The sequence below is a fragment of the Saccostrea cucullata genome, unplaced genomic scaffold (genome assembly GCF_032062105.1).
Source record: "Saccostrea cucullata isolate Sc308-1 unplaced genomic scaffold, CSIRO_AGI_Scuc_v1 ctg72, whole genome shotgun sequence".
Taxonomy (NCBI): Eukaryota; Metazoa; Mollusca; class Bivalvia; order Ostreida; family Ostreidae; genus Saccostrea; species Saccostrea cuccullata.
The window spans coordinates 700969-718697 of NW_026918900.1; the positions used below are offsets into that span (position 1 = coordinate 700969).

Genomic DNA, 17729 nt, shown 5'->3' on the forward strand with positions numbered 1-17729 from the left:
CTTATTTGTCCTAATTTATAAACCGTATTCTCCGAAATTGAAATGAATGAAAGAGCATAAAAAATATCGTTTTAATCATATTTTTTGATTGCAGATACCAAAACGTTCTTCACAAAGAGAAAAAGAGAAATATACATTTGTGTTCAGATTGACGTATTTGGTCAGCAAAAGGATGAACATACGGCGCTTATATCTGTAAGCTATATCTCTCTGGTTCCAAGATCACAAATTTCCATGCAAGTAATAAGGCTATTTTGATGAATTATTAAATTATATCTATTTAATCTGTTTGCTTAAAATAATCATTGTAGTACCATATTTTTCTTTTATTTGGAAAATCTTCAGTATTAAATTTCATAGAAAAAAAATGCAGTTAAATTATCTTCAAATAATGCACATGACTGTATCAGTAAACTAATTGATCATTTTGATCATTTTCAGACAACCCGAATTATTTCCTAAATCGACGTTCTAATAAAAATGGATTTTCATAAAGAGGACTAACGATTATTGATGAAGCATTTTGGTATGAAACGACTGGAGAATCTATCTACAATATAGATGTCACTTCATGAACAAAGTCAAAAAAGGTAGGATACAGGAAAAAAGGCTGAGTCAGATGCGTACAGTGTACGAAAGCTTATGTTGAAAGTTTTTTAACAGGATTAATCAATCCGGACATGGTTCGTTTTTTAATTTGCTATCGTTGAAATGAAAAAAAGATAACGCATCTATTTTGAGAAACAAATTACAACAAAGACCTTCTATAATAACGTGTGGGAATAATAACTAGTGTCTCCTAAAATGGGTCGAGGAGTATAAGTTAAGAGAGACTGCTAAGGTTAAATATACAGGACGGATTTTCGTGACAATTTTCATCATTTTATAGTGACTTGGTTTAAAAGGTGTGTAATTAATATTTCAGTAATAAAACTATGAAATTATTTTTGTACCATCAGCCACATCAAACACTCCCACATGTTTAGTACCCATTTTATTAGGTTAATCGAATCTTCACTTGTACAGAGATGGGAAATTGAACAATCATTTATAGGCATCAAGGGAGATAGTGAGTTCCTAAAAATATTATCTGATCACGAATATAGATTTCTCATTTGATCTCGTTTGCGTTCACAAAAAGAACTTCAGAGTCGTGAGACTCAGATCAGTGCATATTAACAGAATTTCAAAATAATTATCACGTGGCTTTCTCATTAATTTCCACATGTCTTTGAGATTGTGGAAAAATATGAGTCTCCTCATTTCTTTTGTGATCTGAGAAGAAATTTGTCAATGAGTACAGAAAAAATTTGAACGATAAAATTATTTATTTTATGTCAAAGGCACATTACATGTTCTTGCCACTAGAGGACTTGTATCATTAATTAATAGGTTAATAAAATTGCTTTTATCTATCATTTAATACCTTCTTAATTCAACTTTCCCATGCCCTTTCCAAGTGAAATAAGTGGCACTAAGCAACAAATATATTAAACCAATGATTTTGTTATAAAGATTGAACAAAATGGTTGTTCTATAAATAATCATTTCACGTTGTTCGAGAGATTGATTTCACGAAGTGTAAAAAAAAAATAACCCCTGTAAATAAAAAAATGAGCTCTTATTGCGACTCAGGACCTCCATATATAGTGTTTCATCTGAAGGACTGGTCTCTACGTAACGCAGAGAGCTCGAGACTCGAACATAAGGCGTAAAGATCAACTCTTTTCTAGACTCGAGAGAAAATTCAATAAACACTGCAACGCGCAGTATTTCAGGAATTAAAATACAGAAATAATAAATAACAAAGCCATATTTCACAAAAGGGAGAGCTGAAAATTATTCTTTCGTATCATATGATGTTCAGGAATTAAAAAAGGGGGAGAAAGAGAGAGAAGTTGAGAGTGAGAGAGAAAGAGAATACACTCGATGTTAAGAATTTTTTGCTGATATATTTTTTTAATACAAGAATATATATCTGCAGAAATGTTTATCTTATTTTTTAATATTTCATATATAGTGTGTGTTTTATTCCCTCTTGACATATTTGGTTTTATTACCTCTTCACATATTTGTATTGTTTTTCGGCCTTTTTTCGTTATATTGGTAACAGTGGTCCCGAGGACAAAGGGTGTTGGTGATTTGTTGTTCATGCTTTATCATTGGGGTGTGAAGATTTTTTGAACTTTAATTTCATAATTTTAGGACTAAAGGGCAACCCCCCAACACACACACACACGTCAAAGTCTGTCTGGTATACATACAACCCCGGCGGAAAAAACCCTATATATATATGTACACGGGAACTGTATTCGGGATTTTTTTAAAATATAAAAATGTATACTTAAAATATTCATTAATCAAAGTTGAGGAAACAAGTACATAAAAAGGCTTGTTTAAAGATTGTTGGCATCCTTATTTCATCAAGTTGTTTGGCAATAGGCTGCTTCGTTTAAGAAATTGCTTGGTGTTAGAGCAAGCTCCGTTTGCAGGTCCTAAGGGTGGGTTTGTTGCTAAGTAGGAAAGGAAGCTGACTGATAGAAAAGTTGAAGTCACCATGTTTATTCGAAACCTTTGTTGCTAAATTACCATTAACGTTCTTTTTCCAGAAAAATATTTAAATATGAAACATATATGCAGACACAGTGGAGTCTTTCAATGAGTTCAAAGTGATGAAACGAATCAACGGAGGAATAAAAATGATTATTGTTAAATGATTAAATGTCCTCGATACGAGGGTTGTCCCAAAAAGTCGTATTTAATGTTCATAACATTGTAAATAATCAATTTATACTAACCAAATCTTGTGTGATTACCAATTAGCAAATGACCCTTGTTATAGTGAATTTTGAAATTAAAATTTTTCAGACTAATAATATTTTGAGGATTTATAAGAAAGCTGATATGCTCTGTCGGTACACGCTGATAATCAGGGATAATGCACGCATGTTAGTACTACAGTTTCATTTGTTTTTCTGATAATGTGATGAACATCGAATTCAAGTTAACGTCAATGAAATCAGATACATAACCCACATGTTGTATGAAATATTCAAGTAAATGACATCGGAGACAGAGGAGTAGTGAAACAATTTTTTAAAGTATACTTCGTGAATTGAGTTTTCTGCCAACGCAGGCGCACATAGATACAATGAAATATTGCGATTGTTGAATTTATATTATTTCTCCGTAAAAATAGCAAAAAAGATTAAAAAGCTGCGTAACACACAAAAGAGTTTGAATAGAATTTTATGGCGTAAAAAATAAAAGACAAATTCACATCAGAACTAAATAAGATTAAGAATTTAGAAGCAGTGAAATGATTGTTAAAAAAGAACTCGATGATCGTTAATGATCACAGTCAACAAAACATGCTTATTTTTCACCATTTGTGGGACCTTCAAGTGATTAAAGAAATAAGAATGACATTTAATGCGTCTTTCAGTCAAGACTACTTTTTTGAAAATTCAATAAAATGCCTTGAACGTATATGGAGAACAAAGGCCATTATTTTGAATTAGAATAGGATGGTCATATCGTTATGTTACAAACTGTATGTTTGTGTTCGCGTACCGACGTACGCCATAATATTTTCATTATTTTACACTGTTTTAACTCTTTACAACTTACTGAACTGTTATGCAACATACACTTAATGTTCACGTCATAGAAATAAAAATTTACCATTTCCGCGCACGCACCTTTTTAGCGTGGTACACGTTTCTATAAAGTTTAGCGTAAATAATATTATGACATATTTTAATACAAAAATAACTTTTATTTTATGATTTTTGCAAGTATGAAACAGAAAGAAAAAATTGGCATTAAATTAAAGATTAAATGAACTTTTTAAAGTGCGTGAAAATGCGTGATTGCGGGGAAATGGTATATGCGTGATTTTGCGTTAGAAGTAGGAAATGGTATATGCGTTAAAATGCGTGACTGCGGGGAAGGGGGTTAATTTCTAACTATACGCCATATTTTTCTTAAATGTGAAATTCATGATCATTAAATGTTGTTTTCATGTCATTTTTTTGTATAAGAATTTTGCTTCAAATAAATATGAGAAAAGGTCTGTGTATTTTTACGCATTTTGTGCCCATAGGAATTCCAACAAATATTTGAAAACTTCATCGCCAAAGCAACATAGTTATTATCAATCGAGAGATCATTAGGTAAAGGTTAACGTCAATGAAATCAGAAACTAATTATCTTTGTTTGTAAGGTTTTATGCAATATATTAATGGTAATTCAAATTCAATTTGAATGACCTGAATATCAAAATATATTTATTTGTTTTTACATCTTTTGGAGAAATTATAAAGACAAATATCGATGAAGTAGATATAACGAATTGTAGAATTCAGCAATGATGTCAAAACCAATTAATTTCGTTATGAAAAAAAAAATTAATATTATTATGGAGTTTTAAAAAAATCATCATTTCATAAGACAAATTCAAAATTATTTTTAGTAGTTTCTAAATGAGCAGATTTATTAAAAAAAAAAAAAAGCATCATAATGCGATTTAAAAAAGGTGTTAGTACGTCTCCAAAAAGTGTTTCATAAGGCATTTCATAAATGCGTGATGCCACGTTCTCAAATGCACTTATTCCTTTCTTTTCAGAGGATATTTTTTATTGTGGGAGTGATGTGGGGAAATAATCACTTTCACACAATTTCATTCTAACAGATTATTACCTTAAATTTGTTTTCTTTCTAACTTAAAAAAAGAATTTCGTTTATATTCAGGAAATAAATTCAAATGTCCCATTTCTAGTTAAATGCATTTTACAACTTTTGAAAAGGTTTTATTGCGCTTAATATGCCATTTGAACTTTGAATTTTTTATTATTATGAAAAGAAACTTTGTCTTTTAAAAAAAAGTTGAATTTTGTTTAAAAAGAAAATATAACATATTTTGAAAAGGCATAGTTACAACAAAGGAGAAGTTTTATAACGCAGAATGATAATAATTAATGAAGATAATTAAAAAGCGAGGATGTAATTAATAAGCGAAGCTATATTATTTCAAAGCTAGAAATATTTAACATTCCTGCCCGGTTGCATAAAGGTAAATGAGAAGTCAATGCCTTACATGTTAAAATCTAAAATTTAGATCGTCAAAAAATAATATATATACTATATACATGTATATTTCACTTTTTAAAAACCTTTCTTCAAATTTTGTTCGTAAATTAATACCACGCGGATAAAAGTAATATATATATATATATATATATATATATATATATATATATATATATATATATATATATATAAATATATATATATATATATATATATATATATATATATATATATATATATATATATATATTCTGTATATTTCACTTTTTAAAAACCTTTCTTCTTTTCTAAATAAAATTGAAATTCTGTCACAGTGTTTAAGAATATCAAGAAGGTCAGAATGACTTCAGAATACAAGAAAACTGACGATTTCCCCTCCCCTTTCGAAGCGTATTGCTAAAAATGCTCCATAACCTATGATAAGAGTAAGCGAAAATTAAAATACTGCCACAGAGACTAAAACTGCAAAATATTCTATTGATTGATTGTACATTGTTTAACGTCCCTATCTCAAGAATTTTTCACTCTGATGGAAACACCTATGAATTTGATGTAGATCTAGAAATCTGTGATTCCATTTTTGCAGTACTTTAGCGATATATTAAAACAATACAAAGTGGGAGCGGTTCAAACAAAAACAAGGCCAAAAACAAAAGCTACGGTATCAGAAACCATGCAGGAGTAAGTATCCCCTGCTGACCGTTAATGCAAGCTAGGTGCTCCTCAAATTCCCTGTGATGAAATATCGAGATAACAAGCAGTTTTCAAGCTCAAAGTCAATTTAAACACCGTGCACGGTGGCTCAGTCGATAGAGCGCTCACTCCATGAGTTCATATCTCGGCCGCGACTGACCTAAGTCGATAAATAATACATAGCACCTGTTCCTAGCCATGCACTCGGTACTTTGAAGTGAAAGTTGCGGGTCCTTCGGATGAGATCTTAAAAACCAAGGTCCCATGTCACGATAGGCTTTGGTACGATAAAGATCCCTCACTGGTCAACGGCCCAGATTGTCGAGTAAAGGTCAAAATTTGAAGCCTTTCACCGGTATATGGTGACGTCTCTATATGAGTGAAAAATTCTCGAATGGGACGTAAAACAATATATAATCAATCAATCAATCAATCAATTTAAACAAGATCGGGAGCATGGTGAACATGGAAACATCCAAAAACAGCAGCGGTGTGAACAGGTACTATGGAGTAGTGGTCATCCCCTGCCGACTGGTCACGCCCGGTGTGTGTTCAGGTCATGATCGGGAAAAATGGAAATATTCATAGACATTAAGTTTGTAAATAATGACCTTGTGATCTGTATGTACAAGAAAAACGCCAAGTAGCATTTTCAAAAAAATGATATATTGTATTTGCTGACAAGGTATACAATAATTCAATAGATATATCCAGTCATTAAAGTACATATATGACTGGAAGTGACTATTGACTTTCGCTACCTACATGTACCTATCTGGTCCATGTTATGCCCGCGGACACAAAGGACAAGGACGTGAGAGACATTTTTAACACATTCACTCGTGCTTAGCATTCGTAAAAATATAAAATAAAAATACTGTCAACTCGAAAAAAAAATATTGCTCTTTCTATGGTTTAACTCCTTTTCATTTCGATTTAATACATTTTTTTTTTCTTTAAATGGTTCCATTGATAATTTTTTTTGCGTAATTATGTCTTTAATGGTGTTTAATTGTATTTTAACATGGCTTGATTGCGCGATTTTTTCGTGTCAATGTGTCTTTTAACCTTGCTTTTTATGTTCTTTTTTCTACATGTGTTTTTTTTTTACACATGTAGGAGCCCCCATAATTGATGGAACATACTCGAACATATACTCCTAAATAAAAATATATGGATTGCAAAATTATCAATAGATCCAAAAAAATATAATTAAGTGTCTCATAACTTCTTTTTGTTAACCCAGAATTCATTTTTAAAAGATACTTCACTACTCAGACAAATAATTGCAAATATAGAGATGTGACTGTTCGGCAGGGGATGCTCACTCCTCCATGGCGCCTAATCCAACCTCTGATTTTTATATAATCTTCATATATTTCATGCACGTGAATTTCTCTTACCTTTAACTTTTTGAAACACAATCGCCAAAAGGAATAAAATTAAAGTTCTAAAACATTTTTGCACATCCATAGGAGACACCACTAAGCGTATTCCTATAGATGAGTCGTCTATTATAAAAATGAAAGTAGAAATTAGAGAACAAAGTTCTGTATAAAAGAAAAAAAAAATTGGGATTCCCAAACATTTTCTTTAGTAAGAGACTACTTAAAATAATCGTTATCTTGGTCCTAGAAAATATTTAATATGTGGGACACATAAGAATTGTAGATTTTCCGAGGAAGAAATCGTTAATATAGAAATATCAAACAATAATGCAGCATTTTCTGTAGTTTGAATAGTTGTCTATCTAGTTTAATTCGACCCATTTCGCTTTCGCTTCGAGCCATTTTTTTTGTAATATTGATCTACAATGGCATTGAGAACTTCAAATAATAAGCAGAATTCCTGGTGCATTTAGTTGTCCTTGACTATACTTTATTCCTATTAGTTTTACCGATCATTGTATGATTTGACCGTGTCTGGGAGTAAATGTCATGGAATTATCAGATGTAATAAAGAATGTCGTCGTATAACCCCCCAGACGAGAGCAATTTAGAGAAGCAATAATCAGTAGACAAATATTACACTCAGGGATTCTTATTTATATAGTTGATAAACAATGCCTCGTTTCATGGTCAAGTTCATATAGTAAATACTTATTTGTTGAAACATTGGGCCAAAAGCAAATTTAGAAAACAATTTTAAAGTTTTTTTTTTATTATTTGATTTTTATCTTATTAATCTATTATTATCTTTTAATTTTTATTGGTTATAACATGTATAATCTGTTGAGAATCGTGACATAGCTCCCTGGCTTGCTTAAAACTGACTCATGTAATTGTACTATTCCAAATATACCCTGAAGATATAGGTTACCAATTAACACATTAACACAAGCGATTGTGACATTCGGACCATTTCTTTGATTTAGATATGTAGTTTGGAAAGATTTTATGACAGTTTTGGAAATACTCCCTTATAACCCAATGTGTATTCCACCTGTCTATATCCAATGACAAGGCAACAAGTAACCTACTTTTGCTATTTCATTTCTTTTTTCCTGACGGGACATGTTCCTCAAATATATGTTTTATATAATAGTTACAACTAAAATTGTTATATCGGCAATACAAAAGACAACCAAAATTATAAAACAGGAAACTCCACTCTCTGGCATCTTGCAAAAAAAGGGTAGGGTATCTTGTTTTTTGTGAGTTACATGTAACTTGTAAAATGGCAATACTTCAAAGACAGATCTTGAAAAAATCATATAGTATTGAGAAACGTGTGGTCTGAACTTACATGCTTAATTATGCCCCCGTTTTCGAAGATTCGGGGATATATAGTTTTTGCCATATCCGTCCGTCTGTCTGTCTGTTTTTTCTGCAAACACTTTAACCTTGCCAATAACGTTTGACTTCTTTGGACTATGGCTTTCATGTTTTTCCTTGTGACAAGACCGTTCTTTGGGTACCATCAAAATTGACCTCTTTACTTTGGATTTGGGACTATGGCTTTCATGATTTACAGGTGTATTCCTTGTGACAAGATCGTTCTTTGGGTACCATCAAAATTGACCTCTTTACTTTGGATTTTACCCACTTTTACAAAAAATACAAAACTTTAACCTTTTTCACATCTTGTGAAAAATTACTGCTGGGGATTTTCTCTGCACACGTGTATTAAATGTGACAAGACCTTCTTTGAAAAAATCTTAAACCTTGGTCATAACTTTTGAACTTTTAGTACTAGGGCTTTCTTATTTCACAGGTCTATTCCTTATGACAAGACCTTCCACTTGATATCAATAATTTTGACCAATTTTGACGTGCATTTTAAAAACTGAAACGTTAACCATAAGCTGTAATATATGGGCCATCAGTGTTTTACAAACATATTTTTTTTTATTTGAATCATAAATATGTTTATCAATTTATCAAAGGATGTCTTTCAATATGCTTTTTTGTATTCATTTGCAAAATACAGTTTTTTATGATTCAATTAGTGCAAAACTATTTCCTTGATAAGAAATTTTCAGCCAACCTTCTCTTCCGGGTTTATAGATATAAAAAATCAGATGGTAATATTAGTCGAATTGTGCCCATAAACTAGCAATCTCACACAACATCGATTGTCCTTTACTTTTATTGGTTATGCTTAGGAAAACATATCTTACATGGATTTCATGAGTTCAATATTAGTCCAGTATCAAATAATATGCACATACATATAATCAGATGTGCTCAGAAAAAAATGAAAATTAATTGTGTTCTTAAGCTTTTTGTATCCATTAACATTTCCCACAACATGTAGATGGATATTAAAATCCTGTTTCAAAGTGCATTAAAGTCCTTTGGCACCAGAACTGTGCAGGATGTATAGAATTATGTGATATAGATTGGTGTGTCAATCTAAAACTGGATAAAGGAAACAAACCTGATAAAAATCACAATCTATATGGACACAAAACATCATTAACGCCACGCCATCAATACCGATGACACAGTTATTATCACTTCTAAACGTACTCACATTTCCTCTGTTATTTTATGCAGTAGGATTGGGTGTTTGTGGCCACTTTTATCAAAAACATTTAAAACCATATGAGGGATTTTAATTAAACATGAGTACAACATTACACGTTAAGAGAACAAATCGATACAGAAATTCCGGAACAGTTCTTCGTGAATGGACGTGAAAAGGCTATGCCCATCATTAACTTGATTGTGGTGTCAGAAGTTATCACTGAAAGAAAGGGAATGGCCGATTTTATTACCGGATATCTATTTGGTATCATGAAATTTTGCTATGTATTTTGTACATATTGTATCTTGATATGGCACCATTTTTTTTCAAAAAGAAAATTGAAATATTTTTCCTGCAGAGAAAGTAACACTTTTGTAAAAAAAAGGTTCTAGCTTTTTTGGGGAATAATCTTACTTCTTATATGTTTATTCTTATCAGCTATTTTGAGTGCTATATATAAGGCATATAGTACATTGGAAATTAAATTAAAGATTGTATAAGAGTTCATCAAAATTTAGGTTGTAAACAGTAAAATGAAAGTAGCTAATTTAAGTAGACTATAACATTGCAAAAAATCACAAGTTCTCTTGCGATGGTTATACATGTAAGTTTCTAAGGATTATTCTTATTATAATACTAAATACATATGTATATTTCATGAGCCATCCCTGTGCAAGTTTTCACAGTTTTAGTATATTCTTACTATTTAAGTCAATTCCTTTTCAAATTTTATGCAGAAACAATTCTGAAGCAAAAAATATGTATATTTAAAAGAATATAAAGCATGATTACCTGTCCATGATTATTGCATAAACAAATTTTTAAAAGATTTTATTTAGCGCACAAAGTACAATTAATGGAATAATAAAAGTATATCAGACACTTTGGTAGATAAGAAAAATGCTTTCAATTAATATGACCTAGTTATATATTTCTAGAAATATGATTATTTTTTTTTCTTAAACATCATGTTTTTTTTTATGTTTTGACAAAAAAACTTTTATTTTATAATCTTAAATGCTACATTAATACTAAAGTGTTTCCAGTCAATTTTTGTTGCATTTTGTTTCTTCGAGATACAAAGTCGTACAAACGTTATTATCTCGAATGTACGAGACAATAAATCGCATTTAAGAGATAATATATCGCAATACGAGATAGTCAGTCGAATGAATAACATAAGTAGTAGCAATGTGGTAAAGAATCGTATGAAGACATACATTTTCTCGCACTTGAAATTTACATGGATGTAATAATGTCTCCAGATTTATTTACTTCTGAAGACCTTGCTTTAAGCACTATCAATGTTTTAAGCCAGGTATATAACTCAACAATTAATTTATGTTACAGGGAGTTCAACAACTTATTTTAAAGTCGGCGCTTTTGTAGTAAAATTCTATGGCCGCTTTTATGACCTTGTACTATGGGGTTGGGTTTGGCTGACTTGTTTCATATCAATTATTATAGGCCTAACCTTTTATTATAATACTGAATTTGACTAAGGCTTATCAGTCAAACTGATGAATACATGAATGAGGGATCACGGCTGGTATGAGGGAATGTTCTCTCCTCTTAATCACCTGATCCCAGCTATGAAATTTCAAGGGATCTGTGATTTATGCCTTCTTCACATAATTGTTTATGCTTAATTGATTAAAGATGTCTTCAGATCGATCCTTATCTTCACTTTAATGTAATAAGTCAAATAACATAGACTTTATCGTTCGAACGCGATAATAAGTAGTTATTATAAGTCAGGCAAAATTCAAATGGCCTGAATGACTAATCGTAATATCTAGATCGTGCTCATGCACACATCACGCACACAGACAGTTATGAATTAGCTTTTAAAAGTTAGCTTTCTTTTTTATATAAATGTATTGTTTTTTGTTGTAAAAGAATGTCTTTGGCAAAAAAAAATAGCTTCACTGAAGGCAGTTGCTTGGACTGGAAGAAGTTTTACTTTAAAATATTTAATGTTATTTTTTGACCCCCCCCCCAAAAAAAAAAACCTAATGAAATAAAAAAAAAAAAATCTGTGTTAGCACTCGAAGCTTTCAATGTTTTTTTTAATTTGATAGTAACCACATATTTCAAAAGTTACAATAAAAAAGTCATATTTTTTGCATATATTACCCTTTTCAGCAGACATTACTACTGCACTAGAATTTATAAAGATGGTTTGAAATTTGGAAATAATCCAGTGACGCAGACTCAACAGTGTCTTGACATTTGTCTTGAAAAAAAAATTGCCAAATGAATTTAATATTTATTATTTTGGGTAAGGAAAAAGCAATATCACTTCGTAACATTTGTTACCATGGGAACCAGAAATCTTCCTCTGAATTAAGCAATATTGTCATTTGTACGACTTAACATCTCATACAGACAGAGTACAGAATATTCTGAACGGGCAGTAATTCGCTGGCGTATTCTGCAATAACTTGCGTATTGTTGCCAGTTTAGAATGACAACTAATGCTAAAACGAAAAGATATGGCAATTCGATTCAAGGTAACGTTATGAGTTCTGAATAAAATAAAAGTAATATCAACTAAATGAACTTGTTGCAGATGATGAAGATATAGAGATATAAGAGATATAAGAATATGGTTATTTTAATATTAAGTAAGAGATATAAAAAGTCAAACAAACGGAAATATATTTCGTCGCAGTACGAATCGATATAATTGCGTTCCCTGACCTAGTAAAAGAAAGTAGGGAAAACACGAACCTAGTTTCCACTGCGAACCCCCCTGGAAAGAAATGACCGAGAAGTAATAAAGGTATCTCCAGAGGTGTCATGAATTATTCATTATAAGTATTCTTATAATTCCTTTGTCAACACTTTTTTCAAAAATCCATGAGAATTTGTTGAAGTCTCGCGATGTTTGAAACTATAATTTGATTGGTTATCAAATTTTCAAGGTCTTGAAGGTCTAGCCGCCTACTGATCGATGCCGTTATTCATTGATAAAATTTGTCTCCGCTTTTACTAGTACTGCATCGATTACAATTTCCGTGCTGCTATATAATGGACTGAAAAGCATTTTCAAGTTACCATTTGACAAAAAGCTTTTTTTCGAAATCTATTCCCTGGAAAGTTTAAGGATATTTTTAAAATTAAATTTGGAGGATATTCTGTTATAAGGTATGAAAAACTTTTTAAAACATTTTAAATAATTAAATAATGTTTGTAAATACTTTTTCAAATCAAATTAAAACTATAAAGTATGTTTCAGTCATTCAACATTCTTAAGCAATTGCAATGCTTTATATCTTGAATCATTTAGACATCTGCCGAATAGTATGTATGCTTATTATTCTGAGATTTAATTACATGATTTTCAATGCAATCACACCTTAAAAACTTCACCTTCTCAAAATATGTCCCAATTAAATGTGTCTTTAATAATAATATTATTTGTATTTATCTATTATTTTAATAATTTGTTATGGTTTATTTTTCTTTTGTCCCGCTTAAACGCGATTAGAAATCAGCAAATAAAATGCTTCACGATCTTCACGTTTGCATCAGTTTGAAAACGTCATCTATTGTTTAAAGACAGTTGTTTACACTTGTAATATTACTTTTGATCTTGCTAAGAAACCTATGAAGATATTGGGCATCAAATGCTGTTTTTGATACAATAATAATCTGCATAAGAAGAATTACCTAATTAGCGTCTTTCATTGTAAGTGCTTTCAGGCTATCAGTAATTAGTGATGAAGTATTTCTGTAGATCAGAATACAGATTATAATGAAAGTTAATATATGCCTACTCAACCGTATCCAGTATTTACAATAAACCAAAAGTACGTTCGATCTGTTGAATGCGTCAACATTTCTTATTTTCACCAGTAGTAATGTTGATATATTTCGTTTAAGCAAACCCCTAATATCATTTATGAAAGTGAAGGTTTTGGGATGAAGCCCGAACAAAAATTGACATCTTACCATAAACAATTGACAAATATGGAAAAAATAGGACTTTTTCACCAAAATTACTAATTCTTGGGAGATGTAGAGGATGAAGGATCCTACATATTTTTTAAAACAATTTTTTCCTTATTTATAACCACATTTCTTTTATGAACAATACTGCAACAATATTGGAGAACCAACCAGCCTTTCAAAGAAAATTTTCAACATTCAAGTTATACTTACAAAAAATACGGGACATGCTCTAATCCATCCATGTGTCTGATGAGAAGACTAAAAGTTTTCTTTGATTTCTTTTTTCAGGGAAGATATTACAAACCTGAAATTGACGTCAGTGTAAAATGAAAATACTGATTCCGTTAGTATGGTGTGTACTGGAACTCAGCTCTGCTGAAATATCCCAACAAATTTCGAAATTTTTCTTAACAAAAGATCATCGTGCCAGTTCAACAGTTGGAAATATTTCAAGTCGATATTCAAATTCATCTCGCTCAAGAGGTGTCAGTATTCATACCTATCTAGAAGCCGAACGTAGGAAAGATTATATCAGGAGACAAATTTGCCATATTCTAAAATGTGAGGCCAATCAACAGCCATCAACCTACCCTTCAACTATAAAGCCACAAGTACCAAAAGACAACACGCCTGATGAGCCCATACTGTCCGAACCTGCAGGTAACGATTGACTCATTTCCGACAGGAAAAACGTTTAATAAGGTTTTTAGGATGTTGATCATTTCTTCATTCTAATTACTTAACTTCTCCACTTTCCAAGAGAAAAATTATCAAATCATATGATTGTTTTTTTAAATGATAAAAATAACGAAAAATGTTGAAAATTATGAGAAAAGGGCAGTGTGTTCGTTCCTTATAAAGACCTTATTTGTAAACGTAACGTTATAATGGGTCGTTTATGACTGAATTGTATTAATACTGAATTTGACTACGGAATGTTTCGTCTATCTAATTAATATGTAGGATTCATAGGGTATGTAACCGGTCAAAAGGGATACCTGCTTCTTGTAGGCACGTGACCCGACGTCAAGAATTTCCAAGGGTCTGTGCTTTATACGTCCTCTTCACTATTTTGTGATAAGAATATTTGATATCGATCTCTGTTTCAGATCATCTTTTTCATTCTTGCCAGCTATCTTTTTTTACTCATTTTCAGTGATATCGATTGAAACCTTTTATTGCAAGAAAATGCACAACAAGTGGCAAACTTTTCGCATGTTTTTGTCTCTATAGCATACAGACGGATGAGACGGTATAAATTGAAGTACCATGTCCCAGTAGGTGATGGTACGAAAAAGATCTCTCACCGTTCAATGGCCCGCAGTGACAATTATAGGAATAAATTGAATTTGCAGTCCTCCACCTGCAAGTGGTGACGTCTCCACATGAGTGAAAAGCTCTCAAGAGGGACGTTAAACAACAAACAGACACAAAACGAATGAATAAAGCACAGAAAGCAAGTATCCCTAAAACAATGAACAGTGGAATTAAATGATTAAGAGGATTCAAAATCTGATCTCTTTAGGTCACACTCGAAAGCTCTTTGATATAATCTAGCAAACGGGAAAATCCTTAGACAACTTTATATGAAGAAAACGACTTACAATTGGAATTAAAAAGTCATCAATCGCTCGAATTCACGCTAGAATCCGACATTAATCCTACCACAGAACTTGCAAAATCCTGCCTTTAAATGGAATTTTTTTTTTCAGAATTACATACTTTCGTAATGTTTCAAAAAAGAATAAGAGTCTAGCTAATAGAAAGAATTTTAAAGAATCGTTTTTATTTTCAGATTTTACAAAAGACTCAAGTTGCATGCAATTCCCAATTCCAGTCCAATATCTGGATCCAGGCGTCAAACTAAGCAATGGAGATATAAGGGTTTATATCAAAGTGAAGAAGAGAAAAAACAGGAAAAGGAAACGAAAGATCTCCCTGAAAGTGTCTCTTATAGATAATAATAATAATCAAACTGTCATTGCCAGTAGGAAATTCAAGCTTAAAAGTACAAAATGGCAAAATATTCATCTCCCATCAACTTTGATAAAATCAATCAAAAGACAAAAAATGGAAGTTTTGAAAATCTGTATTCATTGCAACAAATGCAGCAAAAAGGTACAGGTGGAGTTTCCATTAAAAAATAAATCTAAAAGAAGGAAGAAGAAGAAGAAGAAGAATCAACGTCGACGAAAAATGAGAAAGATAAAATTAAGAAAAAATCGTCCAAGGTTATTGTTATTTTCAAAACGAGAGGGGATATCAGAAAGGTTTCGCAGACATACGTTTAAAACTTGTGCTACTAAATGTTGCAAAAGAATCCGTTTTATTCCTTTTAGTACTTTACATTTACCTCAGGATATTCTGTTTCCGAGCGGTTTTACATATGAGGAATGCACGAAGTGTTCCGAAAGCTTTGATACCATGACCTCTGACCTTGCAAAGGATGCCACTGTATGTAAATCAACACAGAAGTCTCCACTTAACCTTGACATCAAATACAAAGATGGCATTGAGTTCACTCTGTCTATACCTAATGTAAGAGTTAACAAATGCCAGTGCCATATACAATGATCAATATTAGTGTGAATTTTTCTTGTGTTTTAACGGGTAATTGAATTTATAGCATATTTTTATGATCGTGTGTATGATTGTATTTTGTGATCAGGAATTGTTTGTACATGTAATGATATGCTGTTCAAATGAATCTCGATTAGAGTTCAATATTGTTATACTATAATTCTACCGAACAAATCCATTTTTGAGTGCTTCGTTTGCACTGTTGGATCAAAGTATTCCGTAATTTCAGAAATCCCTTTTAATCACAAATGACATTCTTATTCGTGTTCCTTACTTATGAAGACACAATTAATCAATTTTTTACATTCATATATAATATAAGAATATAAATCACATTAACAAGGATTAAACCTACCAAGCAGAATGAGCCCTGAGTAAACCTTAACTCAGTAGTCATAATTTAAATAAAATGAATATGTTCACAAATCAAACTGTCTCTCAAACATTATTTTGTTTAGAAAATGTGATTTCCATGTTATATGTGCGATATTTTTATCACCCCATACAAATCATTAATTTATAAAGATGATTTCAAACGTAGATCTATATATAGCATTTTGTGAATATGGATTTAACGGATATTCCTAAATTGAAGTAGAATGTTTTTACATTAGATTGAATTTGATACACTGGTGCTAGGATAATGTTTTTTATTACGAAGTCAAAATGATGATGCATAATCAATAAAAGATATTGCTGATATATAAAATCATAAGTGTCTATCTTGCCTCTTACAAAATTTCCAATCTTTATATTTTAAAATTCATCCAAGTACAATTTTTTTTTTATTTTATACCCATTAAGTAAAAAATTCATCTTTTCAAATTTTGCATTTTTTTCAACCAAGGACCGCGCTTTACTTTTAATTCTTTTCTTAAATGTAACTTTATTATTGAAAAAAAATTCAATTCATTGTAGGTTTTTAAATTAGATTTTGATCAATTAAATGATACATGGACGGGGCCATTTTATGCTTAAAGTAAATCAAACTCTTTCTGTATTTATTTGCATTTGCCATTTAAAGTGATCGTATTGTGAAAGTTGCAGATTTTAATTCATGTTATATATAGATATTTAAAATGCTACCGGTGTTCACATATTGATATTATTTTTTTCTGATTTTCCTTTTAATTGTATCTAAGTGATAGTTTCACTTGGTTACTTTTAAATAGACATGTTTTTCAAGAACATAATCATCATAGTTACAGTAGAATTTACATATTCAAAAGCTGTTGTATCATTTTAAAACATTTAGAATTAGTTTTTTAACATGTGATACTTCTGCTTTTGGCTTAAGTTTTCTTCTTCCTTGCATTGTTTCATTACAGCTTTGCCTTTTCAGTTTACTGTTTTCACGTTTCGTTAATTATGACTAAATTTGATTTGATGTCTGTGTCGGCATACCTTATAATTTTAAGTATTTAAATGTTGTTAAATTC

The 17729-nt window shown here is 31.1% G+C and overlaps 1 protein-coding gene across 2 annotated transcripts; it reads left to right on the plus strand.

The window, feature by feature from the left end:
- Positions 1-452: 452 nt before the first annotated feature.
- On the plus strand, positions 453-17134 carry LOC134275066 (uncharacterized). 2 transcript variants are annotated; one of them, XM_062757310.1, is made up of 3 exons: positions 453-590; positions 13999-14370; positions 15506-17134. In XM_062757310.1, the coding sequence occupies exons 2-3, from the start codon at positions 14037-14039 to the stop codon at positions 16282-16284; spliced, it is 1113 nt and encodes a 370-aa protein (XP_062613294.1). In that variant the 5' UTR covers positions 453-590; positions 13999-14036; the 3' UTR covers positions 16285-17134. The 2 variants fall into 2 exon arrangements, with proteins under 2 accessions (XP_062613294.1, XP_062613299.1); XM_062757315.1 differs by lacking the exon at positions 453-590 and adding an exon at positions 12851-12903.
- The last annotated feature ends 595 nt before the right edge of the window (positions 17135-17729 follow it).